Source organism: Etheostoma cragini, chromosome 13, assembly GCF_013103735.1.
Source record: "Etheostoma cragini isolate CJK2018 chromosome 13, CSU_Ecrag_1.0, whole genome shotgun sequence".
In the NCBI taxonomy this organism is placed as follows: Eukaryota; Metazoa; Chordata; class Actinopteri; order Perciformes; family Percidae; genus Etheostoma; species Etheostoma cragini.
The window spans coordinates 416,605-440,337 of NC_048419.1; the positions used below are offsets into that span (position 1 = coordinate 416,605).

The 23,733-nt window shown below is 42.6% G+C and overlaps 1 protein-coding gene across 1 annotated transcript in view; it reads right to left on the minus strand.

Moving 5' to 3' along the window:
* auts2a (activator of transcription and developmental regulator AUTS2 a) overlaps window positions 1–23,733 on the minus strand; it is a 288,031-nt gene that overhangs the window by 160,236 nt on the left and 104,062 nt on the right. Inside the window, exon 4 of the mRNA XM_034890751.1 lies at window positions 1,667–1,768. Coding sequence (XP_034746642.1) covers window positions 1,667–1,768 — 102 coding nt within the window. The remainder of the gene's footprint in view (window positions 1–1,666; window positions 1,769–23,733) is intronic.

Below are 23,733 nucleotides of genomic sequence, written 5' to 3' on the forward strand. Positions count from 1 at the left end.
ATTCGACCATGGTAATCAAATTTAGATAAAACTGAAACCCGGTTCGCACAAATTAAGCATTAACCAATAAATAAAATATACTGTTTTTCATAATGCATTGTTGCATTATACCTACGTTGTAGTAGTAGTATTTGGCTTACGTTTAAAGAATTAGAGGCTTTTAACATCCTGTATGACAGCGAAGCATCCATGCATAGGTTAAACGTCAAACCTTCATTATTTCAGCAACATTTGCCTTGGTTTACTGCTACACAGCAAACCCAGTACAGTCAGACAGAAATCAGCAAGTATTTTAATTCTGTTGTCAACATCAAATTACTGATTTCATTTCATGCCCGGTCAAGAATCGTAAAGCTACAAGCAGAACCAGTTTTGCCTCAGTTGTTCGGCCGTGTCTTTCTCAAAGACTAGCTCGCTTCCATGCTTCCACGCTGACAGCTTTAATTATGGCCAGATATCTGACTGCTTCACTGTGGATTCTCCACACAAATCAAAGAGCAAGGGCTGGGTGTCTGGCAGCAAGGTCCCTCGAGCCTGCTCAGTTTACATCTTGGAATATGTCACAGGGTGAGGGGACACATAGCCTCTCTTTCTTCTGTCAGTTAATGCTTGCCTTCAGCTCCTGGTCATAAAGAGCCTCTGGGTGAGAGAGAGAAAATGTGTGTGTGTGTGTGTGTGTGTGTGTTTGTGTGTGTGTGTGTGTGTGCGCGCATGCGCGCATACGTGTACACAAGATGCAAATAGTGCTCTTCACCTGATGTACTCCAGGAGTGCACTTTAGACATATAATGCATAGCACACAAGTTCTCTGTAGAGGGTTAGTTGTATTGGTTCAACACCCGAAGAATTGATTACATCACATTTACAACTTACCTTTTGTCTGTGGCCTCCTGAAGGTGCAAGGCCACATAAACATTGTACATGCTGACCCTTAAATTATGAAACTAGAGTACAATTTATTACTTTATTGCTGAAAAAATATGCACTGCTTTGGAATACCACCTGATTCTCTAGCTCTAAAGTGTAGAACAGCTCTGAAAGGCTTGTAATGTTACGTGTAATGATTAAGTAGGAAGTTGACATAAAGTAGCATGAATTATGTTAGTATCTAAATATCTTACTATCCACATGACACTGTTTTTTCTTAAGGCAAATGTGCCACGAACAATGGAACTAATGAATAATTGAAGGAGATTATTTTGATGATAAATAGTAAATTTTCTTTATTTCCTCATGTGAAATATTGCATGATCACTTTTAAATAATTTGTTTTAAAGCAATGAAATATGTAACATTTGTACCAATGCACATGTGCATGCAGGTGACGCAACACAAGCAGTAACTTTCATTTGTTTTCAAGAACACCCAGGGCACCTTAAAGTATTGCTGTAATACTAGTTTTGCCAAGCGCTTAGGACTCTGACTGCAGCATATAAATTATAAATCCATATGTGAAGATAAAATATTTTCTGTTCTAATTAATCTGTCCAATCTTGTCGTCTTTGTTTCTTTGAAATGCTGACCCTATGTAATTGTTAAACTAAATATAAAAGCATGAACTGGTTATGATTTTAGGATATTTGAACATTAAATGAGCTTTACGGTTGAAATAGGTCCTGTGAAGTATGAGCTGTCAGGCAGTGATCTTGCATGTTGATGTACTCACATCTGTCAGCCTGCCTCTGGAGCTGCTTCTGATGGAAGGCTTGGACTCTCCGCTTACACTCTCGCTGTCGCTGTCCTTACAGTTGTTCTGCCCCGGCTTCAGCTGCCAAACACAACATACAGGGAGACCAAGGGTTAACAACATGAAGCAAAACTGTTAAAACTGCAGTTTTGAGCTTTACAAGGATATCGCTGGCTAGGGAAAGTGTTCCACAGAAATCGCCTCATGAATATGTGAGAACTGGCAGGAGCTATGGCGCTGTCTCTGTAAATCTGTCATGTTTCTGAGCCTATTCAGCGGCCATCACTCCGCTTGCCAACGACAGACGCCATCTGATCTCGCAGTATGAAACTCCTCTCAGCCCACGAAATAGAGAACAGGGACAAAGACCTCTTCAGAACCTTCAAATGGAGCCACTATCCTTTCCAAGCAGACACCACATGCCAAGACAGCAGGAGCTCAGCAAGTGTCATCCTTTATACACTCTGTTCAAGATGCAGCAAAATGACAAGAATAAAGAGGAAGACGTGCCAATCCGCGAGCATCTGAGGCCCTTCAAAATCTGTAGAACAATAAAAGACTCTTGGGAGTGTGGAAGCGAGTTGAAGGAGGTGGGGTCTGTACTCCTTGCCCAAGTCTGTGATTGATGTCCTCTGAAGCTCCCATGCTGCTCCTTCCAGACCAGACAAACGCTGCAGGTTTCATTTCACAGCACATAAAAAGATGGCTTTATGGGACAGTGCAGTAACTGGCTGCTCTGCCAACTAATAGGAAAAGCAGAGCGCGGCGCTACACACACAAAGGACTTGGACTAGAAGATGATGGCACTCTCCTTTCCCCTACCTCTCCTGCTCTGTAGGGAAAGAGCAGATCTACAGTGTATGTTGTTTTTTAACCTCTCCTTCCGTATTCTCATTTCCTGTGTCCACCATCATTTACAGCAATGAAAGGGCACAAGGTGTGGGAATACAAAAAGAACCCTTGAGTTGAGCGGGTAATTAAAATAAAAATGTTCCCTTTTCTGTAGCCATTAGCAGTGTGAAAGAAATCCTATTCCTTGGGAGAATTGCATGATGGGTGGAAGGCGGGTGGATTGGCCAGAGTGCTGAACATGATAAGAGAGTTTGAGCACTGGGAATGCCTGATGGGCCTGTTTGACTCCGTGGGTGCACGTGCGTGTACATGTGTGCATCAGTGCTTGTCTATGCTGAGACAAGAGCACACAAGAACCAATTGTGGCACATGCTCAGATAGCACTAATTACATCCAAAACGATTTATTCCCACAAAAACCAGGGGCACTTTTTCTGGTAAATGCCAGATTGTCTGAGGGGAGTTCACATATTTTTGGAGATAAAAAGAGAATAATATCTCATCCAACCTGGCCTATGAACTGATTCTTGAAGAAAGGGCGAGGGACGCTGTTTACAGGAGTCTGTGGCTCCTTCATCAAAACATGTTGACCTATAATATTTAATAACCAGCCTGTGTCCCTGCCAACAACACTGGCAGCGCACGGCAGCACACTCATGCATTTATGAATGTGAAAACACACAAAAAGGCGGACCTTACTGAAAGCTGTCGCTGACTCCTACTTCCCATTTTAGCAGCCCAAAACTAAACTCAAATACATTATGTTAGCTAAAAAGAATATAATCAGGCACCAGGGGCGGATCTACAGCCCTGCCGGTAGTGAAACCACATTATCACACAGTCTGTATCCTGGCTTATCAGTGGGAAAGTACTCCATGAAATCCAAAATCTTGCACAAATTTAAATCTGTGTCTGAAGAACATGTCTAATAAAGACATTCCAATAAAGAGCGACTCATCTTTCAGGGCTATTACATAGCTCGGGACTTGATTACACAGCTATTTGAAAACGTGTCCCACAGCTTGTTCCTTTTAATTTCCCCTTGAGCTCCCTTAAATTACTTTAGAGGTTTTTTTTTTCCTCCGCTCTTCCCTTTCTGAGGTACAGATGATGGATTCATTTCTTTTTATGGCGTGATTAATGGATATCTTAAGCAAACTGAGGCAATGCTAGTGGTCGGTGACATCAAAAAGTGAAGTTGAAATTGAATGGGCTGCTGTCTGATAATAGATCTAAACGAGAAGCCTATGTGGGTGGGTGCAGGGAGGAGGGGGCAGTCTGTGAACTCTGCTATAGCAACGCTGATCTGATCACTCCAACTTGTTCTAGCGTACAAGTCATTCTCTATCTTTTTATAACCTTTTAAACCCAGCTTCAGTTTCAGTAATGAAAACCAATGCATTCAGCCAAGATCTAAGGCAAGGACATCAGACACATGTGTGTTTGTGTGTTTGTGTGTTAGCGTGCGTGTGTGCATGCATGCGTGCGTTTGTGTGTGTCTAGATGCCACAGACTGGTGCGTACTAATGCAACAGCATAAAGACATTAATTAAGACGCAGGTCGAGGCACACGGATGCATTTATTTAATGACCTCACTGTATCAGCAGATCCTGGGTAAGAACTGGCCCTGCAGGAAGACAGACAGATGGTTTGAATATTCCAGAGGCTAATTTCACAACAATTAAAGACACAGCGAGACATTAGCATCTAATGAAACATTTAAACTACTAGTAAGAGAATCCACCATCAATTTCCACCCAGTGAGGTCTTGTTTTCCTGCAATCGGTTCTGTGTTAAGGGATGAGTTTTTTCTCATCTCTCTTACCAGTCTGAATTTACTGAAGTAGAGAATCAACAACTGTTTTCAATCAGCAGTCGGCATGAGGCTTCAAAAGAAAGCAGCCCAAAACTCGGCATGAAACAGCTCATCCCACAAGTATGACAAATTATTTAACATTTCTTATAACTCATTCTTTTGAAAAAAAACATCACAAACCCTTGAACTTAAGTTGCTTGCAACAATTCAAACTGTTCCTGCCATACTTTATTTGGATAGTTTAGTGCTGACAACTGAACATCGTCAAACCCTTAATGTAAGTAGTATACGTAATGTCTGGGTTTTCACAAATACTCACAACTGAGTGAAAAGCAGATGAAGTGTTGTGTTGTCTGTTGAGATAAGAGTTTTTACTTGATAGCTACAAGTGGCAGCATTTAAAACATTACTGCAGTAGTACTATTACTAAACCCTTGGACTCATCCACCAGTTATTTAGTGCATTTATGTAGTAGCAAGTGGAAAGATTTTAATACAAATCCTCTTAGTGTTTTGTCTTTTTGTCATAAGTCAGACCTGTAAATTCCCCAGGAAATATGAATTCAGACATATGCTTTTTCTGATAAGCTTTAGATTTTGAGATGTGGCTCAAGACAACACAAGACAAATCATTTGACAGAAAAAACAACCATATTATGTGGAAGAGAAAACATGTCAACAGCCAGAGAAGATCCTGTAGGTCACCATCAAGGGAAGGTCAGCTCATGATTCCCTACCACAGGAATAGTATCTTCTTTTAAAAGCAGACTAAAACAAAACATATCTTTACTCACAAGCTTTTAGTTTAGTAAAACGTTTGTGTGGTTAACGGGGAAATGTTTGATCATAGAATCAGTATTTTTATCGTTATTATTCCTTTTTTGATATTATTGATAATACATGCTTATTCCATTTTAAGTGTAATACTATTTTATCGTTTTTAACCTTGTTTTTATCGTATATGAAATGCTTCCATATATGTAGTAACTCCTTATCTTATGTGTTATCTTGTAGGTTTTTGTCCTGCATGATTTTTGTCTATTTACTGCCTATGAATGAAATGTGCTATTTAAATAAACCTGACTTGACTATCTGAATACGGCCCGCCTTGTCATTTTATGTGGCCCGTGCATGCGAAAGGCACATGATTGTATTTAAATGTAAGTATATGCTTCTTTACAGTGTTCATTGACCATAAACAACATCTCCCACAATGCCCGTCAATTTCGTGACCCGCGAAATGACGGCTAGATTGCAGTGTATTCATATCAGCGTTTAACCAGTGATGAAGTTGAAAAAGAGCTTCAAATAATCCCAAAATGCCCAAAAAGAGAAAGATTGATGCAGAGGGAAGGCAATTTAATACATGTTTGTGCTTCAAAGACAAAAAACAGTATGTGGTCTGTGTTGTGAGGGAGTGTTGGTGATGAAGGAATGCAATTTATAATGGCATTTTGACACCAAACACTTAGCTATGTATGCTAACTCCAACCTCCATGAAAAACATCAAATATTCCAAGAATTAAAAGGCAGACTGCCCGCCCGAACTTCCAGATGAGGTAGCATTTTTGAAGCGGACATGCTAAAAGGTATGTGAGCAGGTGTGCCCCGACCAGATAGAGGCTTGAAGAAACCCCATTGCAGACGAGTTAAGGAACTGGCAGGCAACCTGACGACGAAGCTGGCCGATGAGACACACAGTTACCAAGCTTTTTCAGAAGCTGTTGACGAAAGCACAGACAACATGGACACAGCGCAACTATCCATTTTTATAAGAGGCGTAAAGGCAGACTTCACGGTCAGTGAGGAGCTCTTGGATGTGGTTGCAAAGCACGGGACAAGGAAGGGGAAGGTCATTTTTAATGCTCCGTAGAGGTGTGTAAGTAAAACTAAACCGCCCCGGGAGAAGTTGGTGGGGCTAACTACCGATGGCCTGTGATGTGTGGAGAAAAAGCAGGCTTGGTTGGACTAGCAAATAACAAAATGTAAAAAAGGAACTGCCACATCCTTTGATAACTTCTCATTGAAATATCTTCTGGAATAGGATGACATAATGAACACAGTCATGAAAACAGTGAACTTCATTTGGGCGAGTGGCCTGAATTACTACTTTTATACAGTTTTGTAGTTCCAACTGGCCCTTTGAGGGCAACCATAATGCTGACTTGGCCGGAAGTGAAAATGAGTTTGACACCCATGGAATTGATAAAAGAGAAGCAAATGAGCTGTAAATGACTTCCTCTTCAAAGGTCTACCATAGTATGGATTTCCAATATTGTATCTTGCCAATTCTTGATGGCCTTGACCAAATCTAGGTTCTTCTAATAGAACCTACTGTATATTCAATAATACACTCCGGGATTTCAATTAGTCCTAACGCTCAAAGGGAATAGCTGAAGGACCTTGCTTTTCAACATGTCTATTGAAAGTCTGGCTGAAATAAACAAGTGTCTTTACAGAAAAGCCTCACAGCAGAATTATTTGAACTGCCAAATGAAATAGCAAAGGTGCTGTTGAATGTCACGCATGCCTCGTAAATACCTACCAAAGCACAAGATGCCTGTCTTATACTGCAAAACATGTCATTACAAAGACTAAATCAATATGGAATGTTTTCATTTCAGTATTGTTGTTAGTGGCAATAAAACAGGATTCAGAATTCACGTTGCACACCACAGGACGTTCCCAGATCAGAGTGCAGTGAAGACTTATGAAATATCTCATTTAACACTGTTCCCCTAAAAAAGTACGCTCAAAAAGTTATTACAACATTGTCTTGAACATGTGGAGTCAATTATTTTCTCACTTACTGAAGAGTGCTCACCGTTGCCATAGCGGAATTTTACAAGTGTGTTGACCTATTCTCAAGGGCCGCACTACAGACTCCATGCAATCAAGTACAAAAGTAGGCCTGCTAACATTTCTAACCACAAAGGCCTTTTTAAACAGAGACATACACAACCGGCCGGCCCCAGCAACTCCACCCCCAGCCCCCATCCCTCATCTCACAAAAAGAACGAAAAAAAAGACAGAGAGAGAAGTGGGCTCAGTTTTCTGTACCGGCCTCAGTGGGATAGCCATCAGCTCCTGGTTTCCCTTAGTTACGCACAAGAGCAGCTGCGGAGCTCGGCAGTAATAAAAACTGGAACAATTTAACAGCTTTTATTGTTCTTTTGTGGCTTTGCGAACAGCTAACCTGTCCTCTTAGGATCTGCCAGAGAGAATCCCACAAGGGCAGCAATGAAAGAGGATCTCATTTACCTAAAAGCACTTATACATTTTTAATTTGCTTTAACAAGTAAATTAACAAGTCCCTCATTTGGGAAGTTTTATGGCTGCTTGCCACTAAGGGAGGGCCATGAAAGTTTTATAGATAATCCACTACCTAGGCTCGTGGATAATAAATTGTCTATTTCCTGCGGCACTGTCAAATCCCCTTGGTTTCCACTGACTACACTTTGAATATCTCCTTTATGCTACCTTCAGAGGTCTATATACCAGGGCTATTAAAGTGCTGGGGAGCTTTCCGACTCAGCAGTTAAAATGAACAATTTGAAGAATTTCTTTAGATTTTATACAGGCTCTTTCGTATATCCTTAGGAGACGCCATTGCCAAACATTAGACCACATTAAGCATCGAAGCATAATTATTTCTATACCAGCCTCTACATCACATCAGCCTCACAGTGAGCCCGTCTCGTAAAATCACCGTGGGCTGGCTGACAGCAGCATTTGGAAAGGGCCGGGCCTGTTTAACGCAGCCGGCTTTATTTTGACCCGTATGTAAAAAGAGGAGCTGAGGGTTGGTCAGGGGACGTGAGGGGTGCGACCACACACCCTATGTCATCTTTCTGACAGCGGCTGCTTGGGCGAGCCCGCCAGCGTGGCCAGGCTCTGACCCAGTGCTTGGCTCTGAGGCCCAGCTGCTTTAACTGCCACAGACAGGAGCCCCGCCTTGCCCTGTCATCACCCATAACCCCCTCTGCCACCCTCGCTCACAGCCTGTCATTGAGCATCAGCACTTGGCTTCCATTGCCCCAGATTTGTTTACCGTTAGCTCTTTGTGTGGCAAAGAAGTCACGGTCATCATACAGTGTGAGAATAACCTTTTTATGTTTGTTAAAGTTAGGGTGTTGTGTGTTTTCACATCATTGTGACAAAATGACATCTTACCAATACTAGGGATGTTTATCCTTAAACCTGCTGCTTGCCTGTGGACAAGATGTCACTCGCAGTCAGCCAGCGGAGCAGTCTGTATTTGTAGCTAGGTATGTAACCATGGAGAAGCTCCATTTCCTTTCAATCTTCTAGCATCATTGAGTGGCGGTGATCTCTGGCCACCTTGTCAAACATGGTTTTCTAGCGGCGGAGGGATCAGAATGCACCTACTCCGACCAACCTCAGGCCAGGGAGACGTTCCTAGACTCGGTACTGGAACGTGAAGCCAAAGCAAAAGTATGGAGCCATGAAGGACTAGTCACAACCGCCGCAGGGTGAGAGCATCCTGAGAGGAGGAGTGGGAAATTGAGGCTTGGGGGGGGGGGCACTTTCTTGATCTCATCAGTCATCCTAAGGACTCCATTTCCTCCACCGCAGGCTGGAGGCTACTAGAGCTTGTGGCTGCATTTATATATTGCCATAAATCTCTGATCTATGACGACATTACAGACAAATCAATATGCTTTTAACATCCATCCTCTGCCCTGCGTCGCAATCACCCTTCTCCCTTCTCACAAATGGTCATATAATGCTGTAGTCTGGTGGATTGAGTTATGGGGACAATTCCCAGATTTAATAATGAACTGAGCAGGTGGAGAAATAGTGTGCAGTGGTGTGGGAGGGGGGGGATATAAGAGCAGCGGGAGACCTCTACTCTCTCAGATCATATCTGAACATCTTGTTATAGTAGCCCCGCGTGGCAGTAAAATAACCTTCCTTCCCACTTTACGCACCTCCAATTTCCTGAGCTCTAACGTTCCCCACGTACAGCGGGCAAAAAGCAGACCAAGACAATACCGTTACACGATTCATTCCCAGAATGCATTGGGAAACAGAGGGAGGAGGGTGCTGTGGCTGGGGGGAGGTCAAAAAGACCCCTAGCTAACCGGTTGAGCGCTCATCCCCAAATAACTACTCATCAAAGACATTTGCGTGCAATTAATTACATGATTCCCCAGCTCTTCAATCTGTGCTACTGAGTTGTTACTTCAATATTGGCTTTCAGGGACCCATCCAACTAAAGCCACAGTTAGTGTGCCAAATCGCAGCTCCCCGAGCTGGGCAGCCTCAATAAAGAGAGGTATGGAAAAAAGAGCCCTCTCCTATCGGCTTGCAGGGGCTATCATTTCTCTTTTTTATTGCCATTTATTTTCCTCCAGGAATTCACTGCCAGTATATTGGCAAGCCTTCCGGTAGATGGAGGCAATGAAATTTAGCGCAGACACTTAACACTGGGTCAAGCCTTGTGTGTGGCTCATGTGTGGTGGTAATATGATAGACAAACGCTTCTAGTTTAAGGAAAGAGGGCTTTTTTATGTTACAGGAATATCAGCAGAGTGCTCGGTATGAAACACTCGGCTGCAGAAAAAAGGGAAAATGCATAGCCAGAGCCTTTCAGAAGGAGGGATATGATACAAAATCCTGTGTAAAATGGCAGAGCACTGTAGCCCCGCTGTGGCTATTTAAGAGAGACAGCCTACATAAGCCAAAGCTATGTCATTATGCTAACCCTGAGACGTGGAAGCACTACTGGCTGGAAAGTAATGCAGTAAATAAAGCTAGAAAACATGTCAACTAACTGAGATTAATTAAAAGACATTCCACTCAAATCCTTAAGAGAAAAGGCAACTCCATAAACATGTGATTTAAATGAATTTACATCCACAAGAATGACTGGGATTGCATATCACACACATTGTTGCCAATTATAGCAAATCAGACACATGCTGCACTAACTGACTAATGTACGTATGTTAACATTTAAAGGTTACATGCGCCAATAATCCTCTCTGTTCATTTTGGGAAACATCATTCACTCGTACCAGTCACCTTTCCTGTGAATACCAATGCTCATAACTTCAATCTTTCTGGGATCAACTGTTTGCATTACTGCAATGGGTACTCATCCAATTAGTGGTTAATAACCCGGTGATGGAAGTGCAGGTTCTAAGCTGATCTCTGGTCAGTGGGTGGATATTTCTATTGAGTTACCCGGCGGCACTGTGCTGGTGTAAACCAACTAGAATGATAGCGTCTCACCTTACCTGCATTTGGCTCCATCTGCACCGCTATTCAGGGGATTAGAGGGGCTGTAAAATCTGATAGCAAGATATACATTTACTATTTGGTTGACCCAGGGTGTCCACCCGGGGCCAGGGCTGTTATCACTAATCCCTGCTGTAAACGTCCTCATTTAGCCACCTTCCTGAAATTCATAGTGTCCGTTATCAAGTCCTAAAACAAGACAGTGCTACGTTCCCAACATATTAAAAGCAGCCTGAGTTTGCCTGCTTTGTGATGAGTATGCTAGAAAACATCTGCTCTGGCGGCTCTAACAGACTGGTAATGGAACACAGCATAAAGCCAATGACAACAAAACTACAGCCAAACAACATGCTTGTAATTGAAATAATCAGGACTGCAGAGACAAACTGCGACTCACATATAATACAATAACAACTGTACTTTTTTGATGCAAGGTGGTACATAAAGCCATGATGGTGGCAGAATATTGTTCATTAACATTTTATTGGAACCAGACTGACGGTGTACTTGACTTCCTTTCATCTGGTCATTAAAATGCAGCTGGCCATAAAGGGCTCGTCTGTCCTCAGCAGTCTCTGAACTCTCTGCATTGTCCCAGTGATGCCTTCACGTCATGTCGGGAATACGGTTATTATGAACGGGCCAAACACAGGTGGGAAAGAGTGAAATAGTTTCATTATACCCAAAGCCCACAATGTTACATCTGAAAATAAAACTGATGTTGGCCACTAAATTAAATTATATTCTCTGTAAATAATTTACTTTTCAGGTTCAGGTTCAGGTCTTTTTAAATGTGATTGTGTTGTTAAGGAATTAGTCAAAAAAATATATTTCTGTTGGCAGAAAGATAAAATTGTTACAGGTTCAACCGCTCTGCCACTGAGCCACAGCCGCCCTTGACCATTAACTTTACTACTGGTGGAGACTTTCCTCCCCATCTTCAAACCAAACTAACCAAGCTGGCCACTATGGGTACATTCACACTTTAGGCCTTAAAAAAAGGACATCTCATTATTATGAGACAAATCTCTTATTAAGCTGGAAAACTATTTTACCTACGACACTTAAAAACATAATCTTTGAATAACTGTGGAAAGTTGAAGCTACTTTAACAGCCTCGGTGCAGCAGCTATAACTAGGGCACGTACTTGGAACACTAGTTTTAATGAATGACAGTTTTACACAAGATGGAACATTGTCATCTTACTATTTTTTATTAAACTTTTCATAACTTCAACTGTGTTAAATAAACACTGATTTCTTTTCTTCTTTATCCAATCTCACAGCTTTACTGTGGAACTAAAGGAAGTCAGATGTGTTCCAGCGCTATGATTCAGGCCTACACTGTACTGAGAATAGCTCCGTGCCACGCTCGCCCTGACAGCATCCAGCAGTAACGACGCTGCTTATAGAAATAGCTTCCCCACATGTGTGTAAGGCACATTACAACACACAGGGGACCTGTTACATTTCAGCCTAGTTCCACATCACTTGGTTTAAAGAGAGACTATTTAGGTGGTTTAGTGCTCTTATTTATGTTGAACATTAAAGCGAGATTAAAATCTTGTCAGTTTTTTCCTCCTCTGACAAGTAGTGTTTTCAGCAGCTATCTGCAGTCTTGGCAGGGCAAAAGAATTGCTCCATGACCCTCTTTGCAAGCCGTGCCCTTACTCTGTTTGTGTTTTGGTCTGGGCTTCCTGTAGCGAGTAATGGACTTCCTTCAACTCATAAATCACACTTGTACACCCCTTTTTTTCTCTTTTCATTCAACGTATTTTGTTAAGTCTACCACATCTTTGTTCATGTGAAGCTATTTGCTGTCACAAAAAGCAGCCAGACAATGCAGGCCCTCTTTCTCCTGTTCTTGGAAAGGCACTTTTACAGGCACTGAGGGCCACAAATGTCAACCAAAGGAAGGCAATTATGAGAGTAAAATTACTTCCTTACTGTTATCAATCCACTCTCTGAACCCAGGGAATGGTTAAAAGCCACCATGAAATAGGGCACAGTTAGAGTTTTCTCCTGGGTCCCAACCAAGGCTGCTAACCTTGCTATTAAAGGGCCCGACAAGCTTTGTCAACGCAATCTGCTGAATGCCTTGAGTGACACGCGATCGATATTCTCCTCTCTCCCGGGTCATCACCAGTGACAGAGGCCTAAGTAATAATACAGCTCTAGCTGCCTCTCTAACTTAAATGCTTCCACTGCCACAATATTTCTTTTTTGTCTCAGGGCTTGCAAGCAAAATCTTCTGCGCTGATCGAAAGAAGAGATATGGAAGGTGGGAGGGTACAGAAGGGTGGGACGCGTCTGGATTGATGCTGGCTAGGGTGGTGAGTGTGGCAGGCTGATGGAGGAGGGGGGGGGGGGGGGGGGGGGGGGGGGGGGGGGGGGGGGGGGGGGGGGGGGGGGGGGGGGGGGGGGGGGGGGGGGGGGGGGGGGGGGGGGGGGGGGGGGGGGGCTCTGATAAATCGAAAATGACTGGCTGCCGAGTTGTAATCTGCCAGCGTCGAGCCCCCTGTAGCAACAAGCCAAATGAAAAAGCACGCTGACAGGCCGGAGAGATGGAGGGCCTGCGGTAGATTGCAGGGAGAAGATGGCGCAAGGGGAAAAGAGAGCAAGAAGGAGGAGGAGGGAGAGCAGAAGGGGGAGGAAAAACAGGCCGAGCAGCGACAAATTGTGGGGGAGACGTTTATTCCAGTGCACAGAGGTGTCAGGACGCGGTGAATTATTACTAGTTGAAAAACATAAGAGTCCCATTACAATTTCTAACGGGTCCATTGTAAACAGGAACAGTTGGCAGTGTTGTACAGCACATCAAGAGCTGTCAATTAGCTCTACCATGAAAATGTGTTTATATGACTGGGCATGTGAGTGTATACAGAGGACTTGTAAATCTCTTTTATGTGCTATCTTTGCATTTTGCATAAATGCTATCTAAAAAGGATTTGTGTGCACACACGCAGACACACACACAGCTGTGTCGTGTCCTTCACGAGCAGGTGAATCATCGAGCTCCAACATCCAACTCAAGAGCTCCACCTACTGCAAGTGCCTCCTCTGTGCCTCGTCTTCTGTTGTTCAGACAGCCAGGCGAGCTCTGGGAAAACAGCAGCAGCAGACGGCTGTCCATGTACAGCATGCAGCTTTTTTCTACCCATTCCATTAAATCCCAAAAGAACCTCTTTTGTTGAACATTAGTGTCAGACTGAGGAAACCCCAATCCAGGGAGGGCCAATACAGCAGCAGCAGTCCAGCCTTGTCTGGGTGCCTGATACTATGTCAGCTGCAATGAGAGCTAAAAGCTAAGTTCGCTCTCCCCTCCCAAGTGTTAAGCGTGGAAGCCTAATGCCTGTTAAACAGGGTCTTGCAGAAGCCGGACTGAAGGAAGGAGTCCGTCTGCCTCACTGTCTGCCTGCTTGCCTAACAGGCTTGCAGGACCTGAATACACAACAGCAGAAATGCAAGGTCAATACAGCAGCAGAGGTGAGCCCAAGACAGGTGGACCAGCATTATAATTGGGAACTCAATAAAGCTTATGTGGAAAACAATGAGCCAATGACCATAGAGAACCCAGAGCAAACAATCTGTCTGCATAGCCATCTATAACCCAACACAGATTGTATACACATGTACATTAGATGAGCTGCATACATTTAGAAATCACTAGAGGCACAGCATGGGGCCTGACGAATTCACAAACAGCAGGAAATAGCACCACTGTATTTTCAACAGAATTATCTGCAGTTCTGCTTATCCATTGCTGTTTTTCCCCTCTGCCTCATCGCAGCTGCAGACATGCCCAGTAAGGCAACAGGGGCCTTGAATGTGTAAAGGCTGCATCCCTCCTCCCCCTGTTTCATTTGCAGACCCGTGTCTCACAGTCGGACTGACGCAGAGAAAAGCCATCTCCCTCACAGCATGGCTGCTGTTTCAGGGCAACGCCGATCTTCTGCATGCACCCCAACTTCCCGCGCTCCCACTGTGCTATTCAGGAAATCACGGCTGATACTGAGCTGTTTGTCTCCCTTTTGTGCTCACGCCTGTTTGCGCTGCAGCTAAAAAAGAAGAAAAAATGGGAGTCTGTTTTTTTTTGTCCCCCTGAGGAAACTAAAAATTATTTCTGTAACCCTCAGTGTGGCAATTTAGGTGAAAAGTACACAAAAAATGAATAAAACTCAATTTAAAAGGCAGGCGCTGTAGGAGTTGGAAGTCTGCCTGTGGCTTTCTGAGTTTACTGTGGAAAATTGGGTACTCAGCCTAAAGGTTTATCACTAGAAACTACAGGCAATTTCTAAAATTTAACTAGTGTAATCATTTCAAATAGGCCATATGAGATGAAGACTTTATATAAACAGCGTAAGTATCCACTGAGGTCCAGTCAAAGTAATACTGAAGGAAGTAATGAGGGAGTTATTCTTTGCATGTCTGTGCCCTTCCAATGTGACAGCTTTTGTATGAAATGGCTTCTAACCACATTGGCTGTCGATGGCATGAGCACTACATAAACAACCCAGGAACCTCATCAGTGCAGATTTGCTAGCGCTGGCTACAGCACACATGTTCCTCAGCCCCAATCAATTATACTGCCAAAAACAGCTCTCACATAATTACGACTAATGAGCAATGAAAAGGGCGGAAACCTGTATCATAAGACCTTGCCCATCATGCCGGCGGATAAGATGAAGTGTAACTTCAGAGCAAAGATACTTGCTGTTTGGAAATAGATGTGAGCAGTGTTTTCAGTGTATCACTGATAAGAGCATGGAATTTAGTTTGGGTCAACCAATGTTTTTCAGGCTGACTTATGACCTGCTCTGCTTTACCGCAGGCGAACCTGCCTCCACGATAACACTGATGTAACCTTGTAAGCTAATCCACGTTTCTCAGATAAGCTTCTATCACACTCTGAGAAAGACATAACATACAACCACGGCCCGAAACAAACCTCAAACATCAGCGACTGCCCCGCCCAGTCACAATGGTGAGGAGGGTCTGCCGAGAACAACATCAAACTCTGCCAAGGCATTGACATATTATGCCATAATAAATGATTCCTGATGGTCTTATGCACCTGCAGATGTCTCATTCCCAAAACTGCTTTTAGTGAAAAACTACAATTTCAACAGAATCGAGTCGGTTCACGAAAACACCCCCTTAGCTTGTGTCTACAAACAGCTGTTCCCTAACAAAGTGAAAACACTCTCAGACAGCAGTTTCAACCAGTGTAAAGGTATTTGTATTATAAATTATGGAGAAGCATAGTGAATGCAAATAAGAACAATACAGGACTTATTTTCAATCCAAAAGACGAAGATTAGTGAGGCAGAGATAACATGCGAAGCTGGGTATAATCATAAAAGTAAAAGGAAGCTTGGGGGGGGGATTGCTACTACTTCTCTGCATGCAGTCTCACAGGGAAGCACAATGTGAGAAAAAGATCAAGGCTAAAACAAGCCTCCACTGCATTTAAAAGCACTCTTTCAACAATGCGTTTTATGAAAACTTTTCTCCCCTGATAACTCTTTATTTACGATTGTCTGTATACACTACACTTTATGAAAGGACGCCAAGTTTTTGTAGGCCAGAAAGACTCAAATGGGGGCTCCGAAGAGCTGATGTCAAAATTCCCCCGAGCCACCTTCTAAACACAGGGGTGAATAATTCAGTACGGCCTGAACAAAGACTCAATCTGAGAGAGAGAGTTAGGTTCTCTGGTGTACGCTGCACTTTCTATCCCCGTCCCACAAGAAGGAACCATGACGCTGTTCGTGACTGACGATGTTTCTGCCTTTTTTCTTTAGCCTACACAGTTGATTTTCAACAGACAACCGTAGCTACTGCTGCGGCTTCAGTCAGACCCGTGTGTCTTTCTTCCCTGACGGAGAGCTGCAGCACACCAGCCTGTCACCCTCCTGATGACCTGTGGGTGGTGCTACATGACAACACATAAGGAGGAGGGGGGGATGAAGGCCACAGAAAGGACTGGAAAATAACACCTACTAGTATTAGACAATAAGGATGTATATAGTCTGTGATGGAACAGTGTTGGTTAAAAAATACCTGTATCACATTACACTTGAACATTTCTCTCTCTCTCTCTTTCACACACACACACACACACACACACACACACACACACACACACACCCTACTTTACCCTACAATATTCAATCAAGGAGGCATCAAACAAGACAGAATACTTGAATCAAACATCATTATCCTCTCTTTTGGTCGCTCTTTCTCTCCTTCAGGGAGAAAACTCAACTCTACTGCTCCGTCCCCTCTGGAGTGGAAGTTTAACCTCGCTGTGGGAGGGACCCATTTGACTCAATTCACCCACAGCCCGTGGCCAACGGGTTTTTGCTTAATTGTCGCTGTGTGTGTTCCAACAGTGGACATATTTAAAGCAGCATGTTTATAACCTCAAGTCTACACTACAAAGATGTGTTTGTTACTTAAGCTCTGGTTCAGACTCAGTGAATGAGGTAGCAAGATAGCTTCATGGTCATTTTCCAATGGCAGGACAATTCAAGGAAAAACATAAAAGAAGGGCAGAAGATCACTAGAGCTGTCAAGAGAAGTATTTGAAAAAACAGATAATTTTTCACCCTATTGGACTTTTGACTTTAACACTAGAATTGCCTTGCGTTTGTATGTCTCCACCTATCAGTAAAGTTGCAGTTTATGTCCATATCTGTCCAGACTCATAATATGTTATCAAGAATTTGAAGGAACTAACTATTTTACTTTTACAATACTGTCACACTTATTTTTTAGCTTTGTAAGCAGATATTATTGTATTTTTTTCTGTATGTCATGACTAGGGCTGTAACAATATGCCAAATAAAAGCAAAATCACAACACTCAGCTCCATGAACCTGTGTCACGGTGGGAGAAGGCAGAATCGCAACACACCCCTTCAACTCCCAGAGTTATCCTTCTGGAGAGATCCACTGCTAGCACATTTTACATTAGTATTAGACCTTTTGGTCTTCTGTCTATACAGTTATTGTTACTGATGAATTTGTGGATTAGGTCAGAGTTGTTAACTGTGGTCAAAACAATGAGACTAAAAATAAATGAGTGTGTTGGAGGGTGTCGTAATATTATGTTAGCCACCAAGAATTACATTAGCATTAGCTACTTGTCAACCAGCACCTTTACTGTAGGCACCAAAGTACTGCTCCTCTTTGTTCCCCCTACAGGTTGGGAGGGGAATTGTTACCAATATTCCTATGTCTCATTACAACAAATTAATGAAGCACTGAAACAATTTTGGAGACATTATTTTAAGGTACAATAGAATCTTTGGTGTTGGATCCATCGATATTGAAATCAATCAATAGCAATAAATATGGCAAAAAAAAAGTTATTACGTTTACTGAGCGTGATCTGACCAAATGTCTCCTGGGTATAGCATTGAATAATGCCACCGAACATTATTTATGACACTGTGAAGTTAACCACTTTATCATATAACCTGTTAGACATTTGTGTAAAATGTTATAATTTGCATAGGAATTGTTGAGTTATGTGAGGTGAGAATGGGCCGGATGGACAGACTGAATACCCCAAAACATAATGCCTCTGCCTGCGACTATTGCCAGCATGAAGGCATTAAAACATCAAAGTGAATTCCACATGACTTGTTAAAGGGGAAACTCCTATTTTACACATCAAAATCTGTTTCCGTGTGTTGGGGAGTGCTACTGCACGTTCAACAGAAGTTGTATAAAGCCCTTTGAGGCCCTGTGAAGTCTGATAAATGTCCTCAAGTGATATCACTTGAGTCAGCATCTTAAGTGGTGCAGCAGGGTCTGAAGACTACTGGTCTGAAAATGGAAAAAGCTGGGGTTAGAAAGGAGTGAGCTCCCCGGACCACTGTAGTCTGCTCCTCATCTCTGCTTGAGGCCAACATCTCAAGGCTATGTATATTAGCCACTACTAGCAAAACACATCTGAATCTGTCGAGTCAAGTTGCATTCTTACAGAACAAGTACAAATGTTTTTTTATCTTGATAAAAGGGCAAAACATCATATGGAATCCATTAGAAAACAATGTTCTTACCCCATTGGCTGATTTAAAAAAGGGAAAAACTGAATTACCTTTTGACATGTATTTCTGCACTTAAGAGAGCACACTCTTAAACACAAACACACAAACAAACAAACTCACACACACACACACACACACACACACCGAGTTAAATGTTTAACACTCCGCATTCTGTTAGCAGCGCAGAGGAAAACATTGAGTCAGGCTCAGTGTATCATATGGTAGAAACCAGTGGTAGAAGAACTATTCAGATCCTGTACTTAAGTAAAAGTACTAATACCACAATATAAAAATACTTTGTTACAAGTACAAGTCCTTTGATGCAGGACTTAAATAAAAGTATGCAAGTATAATCAGGAAAAGTACTAAAAGTTAAAATCCTCACATTTTAGAAACTGGAAACAATCAGAACCGTTCTGTCAATCAAGTTCTGTTTTTAAGAGTCTGACCGTTCAGCTGGACTTGTGAGGTTATATATTGTCGGGTAGTTTAATGTTTCATAAAACATTGTATTTGAAATATAGCCAAGTAGAAGCAGAAAGTGGCATGAATAGAGAAAACTCAACTACAGTAGAAGTACCTCAACATTTTTACTTAAGTAAATAGTTAATTAGAGTAAACATACTTTGTTACACATCCCCAGTGGTAAAAACTCTCGGTCTCTTTCTGTGTTTTTCCATCTTCATGAAGACAACACCTACATTGGTGAGGGGCGTCTCTTTCCAACACTGTTGAAGACTTGGCGGAGGTAACTGTGCTTGTAGCCCCGGGCGGGGGGTCAGTTCAAAGATTCCCTATATGACTGATTAAAAATACACAATGGATCTTTTTAACTTCCAAGGCTAATACTTAATGAACACAAAGGCCCTCTTGAATTTTCCATGTGAAAGAGGAGCTGACGTTGGAAAGGTTCACTGAATCTGAGCTTGTAGCCCTTCATCCCTCCCTCCTCCCTCTCCATCTCTTCCTGCTCTCCATCTCCTTGTAGCTTCGGGCTAATTGCAGCGATTTTAGACAATTGTTAATAAAAACAGGCGAGCGGCGGTGCTTTGCGAGCTGATCCCCTCCAGGAGAGGGCCCGTCACACCGGGAGCGCCTGTGCATCCTAATGACTGCATTCAGGGCCTGCAGGAGAGCAAGGACGCCTTTCTCCGAGAGAGGCGAAGAGATATGAACACACAAAAAACACACTCCAGCGCTCTTCAGGATGAATAAACCTGAAGAGAACAACATTAGCGGTTGTCTCGTTGACGGCGCTATACACGCCTGAGCGGCCATTTAAGGAGGCATCGGCAAAATCAAATGACACAAAACAGCAACACGTGCAGCCACTCCCACAGACACAAACACACTGTGTTGTGTTTATATACTGCGTGTCAAGAGGCTTCATGAAGCACGAAAGAGGAAGTTGAAATTCCTGTAGTGCCAGCACTGGTAGCAGCACACTGCACCATGTCAAAAAGGTCAAACTAGCGGTGTCCTGTAGTGTCCTTGTTTACCATGTTTATTGAGTTTCATTTGAACCAAGACATACATAAATGTAGACAAATCCTTAAAAACAATAGAAACAAAAACCCAACTACAGACAGCCATCCCAGCAGCTGACTAAAATAAAAATGTATAAACAAATTATATAGAGTAAATACAGACAAAGTCTCCTTGGTCTGATCCCTACTTGTAGGACATATCTGGAGCATATACCCAATCAAAAAATGTCAGAACAGAAATCCCCTCATTTGCGAGTATATCACCCACATCCTTTTGTTCAACAAAGTCCAAGAATGGGCCCACAACCTGTTTGAAAGGTTCTTGTCTATGCGTAAGCATATATGTCATTATTTCCATTGTTAGGCAAGAAGACATTTCCCTAAGCCACCAACCAATGCGAGGCCTATTCCCATCTTTCTAAGCAAGGGAAATCAACCGTTTGGCTTGCAGTAGGCACATATCTATAAGTACTTTCATCTCTTTTTTAAGTTAGAATCAGATAGGTATAACCCCAAGATAAATACTTTGGGACAGAGAGGCAGATTAACAGACACTATTTGAAATACCATTTGTGCTACCACTTTCTAAACGTCTTTAATTGTCTTACAGTCCCACAAACAATGAAACAGAGTCCCTTTGGAGTGATTAGACTTGTAGCATAAATCTGGGTTTACCCTTTTAAACTTATGTAACTTTGCTGGGGTAACATATGTTCACATTAGCCAATTATATTGTAGTAATTTAAGACTGGTATTCACGGTCTGTTTCGGAGCCTTAATACAAATACTACTCCAATCCTCCAGTGTTATGTCCTCTTGAATATCTTCCTTCCACGAGTTTAGTTTGTGCTCAGAAGATTTGGTTGAGTTAGATGTTAGCATAGCATATAAAACTGAGATTCTACCCTCACTGTTGCAATTGGTTGACAGGATGTTTTCTAAAATGGACAAAGGGGCTTCCGTAATGTTTTTGATTGCGGGCAGCCATTATAAAGTTCCTTTTTTGTAAGTATTTAAAAAAGCATTTTCTAGGAACACTGTGTTTTACAATGAGTTCTTGACATAATGACATAGTACCTTTATCCTTCTACAAGTCTAGAATTTCCCTGAAACCACTGATGGGCCGTAGTTGCAAGCCCGGGTCAGCCATACCAGGAGCCAACTTCTGGTCTCCCCATGTAGGACTGAAGACTGACAGTGTTTGTTCCACCCAGAAATGTCTGCGCCTCATACCAGACATTTATTGCACACAGAAAGGGGTTCTTTGTTTGTTTTCTTAGTGTCTTGATATCAGCTGTAGATAAATACAGATTAAAGGGTGACTCTGGAATTACCAAGGCCATCTCAATCTCCAACCACGCAGGGATGATGTCTAAGGAAAAATAGTACAGAATATTACAAAAATAGTACATAGTGGTACGAAGCTGAGCTGCCCAGTAGTACCACTGGATAACCCCCCCGCCCCGTCATACGTTAACAAAAACATGCAAACAATGACCCTGGGATGTCTGTTATTCCAGATTTAAAAAAATGAAGAGAGATTTGGTCTTAGTTTTTATTTTATGCAAAACATTTTAGTCTTGTCTTTTTTTGTCAATAATAATGCATGTTAATTTAGTCTTTTGGTGCAGTCTTGTCATCGCCTCGTCTTAGTCGTGGAAAAAAAAGGTCGTTGACACTGATATTTAGTCTGATATCGTCTGAGAAAAATAACACTACTGCAGACACAAACACACAAACTGTGTTAGCCTACAGCATTTTCAAACACTGTTAACTAGAAGGGACTATCCAAGTTATTTTACTAAACTTGGAAACTTTATCTCTGCAAAGGTTCCAAACTATCTGTGTTTTAAAGTTACAGTAAAGGAAACCTGACCTGATCATCACTGATGAAACCCAGTGTTTCTTAAGCATACCCTATCGCTAACATTTCTTACTCTCATTCAGACACAAACACACGTTTTGATTGCTGCTTATATTTTATTGATAGGGTTGAGTTATGTTAAACACACACCCACACACACACAGCAGGCAGTGTGAATCTGCAGTAAGTATTAACGATTTAACAGTGTGATTAATTAAATTGTAACTAAATCAATTCTAATTATCCAGCAGGGTTGGTTCTGATGCAAGGCAGCGGGCAGCACAATGACCAACCACACAAGCAGTTATCTGATACAATTACAACTCACAAATTACAACACACAGCAATCAGCAGAAAAAATAATGAGACAAATGGTTCTTTTGCAACAAGTTATAGGAGGACGGCCCGGGGCCAACTGGTGATCGATCGTGGGGGCTATCTGCTGAGTTTGGACTTATGATAATCGAGGCAGGAGTAGAGGAATGAGGAAATACATAAACAAAATAACTAAGAAGGCATCTCAGAGAGAAGAACTACATGTACAGGCATGACTCAGTCAGTGATCAATCAATCGGGGGGGAATAGGACAACAGGGGGCTGTGCTTTGACTTCAGTCAGCACCCCTGCCGGCGAGAGAAAAAGAAAATGCTTTTGTTTTAAGCAAGACAGACTTCCACCATCATACTGTCCACATCCTGTCACTGATGGCTTTGTACCTTTTTGTACAGAGGCTAGGGTTCTGACCTTCCAGTGACTCGGAATCTTAACAGTGAACAGACTAGTGAAAACTAGACGTTTCAGTGCACTTCCAGCCCCTGCTCCTTCAGCCAACATATCTGGTTACAGCATGTTGGCGACATGGAGACCTGTCCGCCTCTGTCAGACAGCCAAAACCCTCAGCGGCCCGGCTATGTTGTTTGTTGTCCGATGCTCCATCGCTTTCCTGTAGTAGCAGCGAGGCCTGCTAGCAAGTGGATTTTACAGCATGGCTGAATGCAAATCAACTCAAACACAGACACACAAAAAAAGACAGGACCTGTGGGCAGAGGGCCCTCCACAACACTGTAGCCCCCTCCCTGCTCATGCATAATGTATGAGAACATGTAAATACGATATTCCTTGCATGCATTAAGGATCATGGAGAAACTCGCTGTCTAAGCATAAGGGCAATTAATAAAAGATGGCGCGCAGATAAAGGCCCATATCTCCCCCACCTCCTAAACCCCCACCCACTCTCCCCCACCACTTGATCCGCAGAGACACATTTCATGCCAATTCTTAACCTTTTTTTATTTCTGTGCTGCTCGGGGGTGTGGTACAGCTGGAGCACAGCTGAATAATGAATGGAAGCTATAAGAGCAACTGACTACTGTAAAAAAAACTCTGCTCCACAGAAGATACAGCAGGGAGTCGTCCCCCACACACACACAGTCCTTATTCAATGCTCGAAATGAGGGGTTAACCGGTCTCTGGAAGCTGTGAAATGAGGACTTCATAGCCTGGAGATGATGCATAAAACATCGACTCCAAACACACAGACACAAACACGTTGATCTCGCGAGGCCCAAACAGTGCAAACAGAGACGCCACTGCCTCAGTCCTCGTGTTGAGCTACGACCAGAAAGGACGACTCTAAGGCTGATAGTATTGCAAACGATAATAGAAAATGCTAAATCATGCAAGTGCCAATGGAACAAAAACTCCA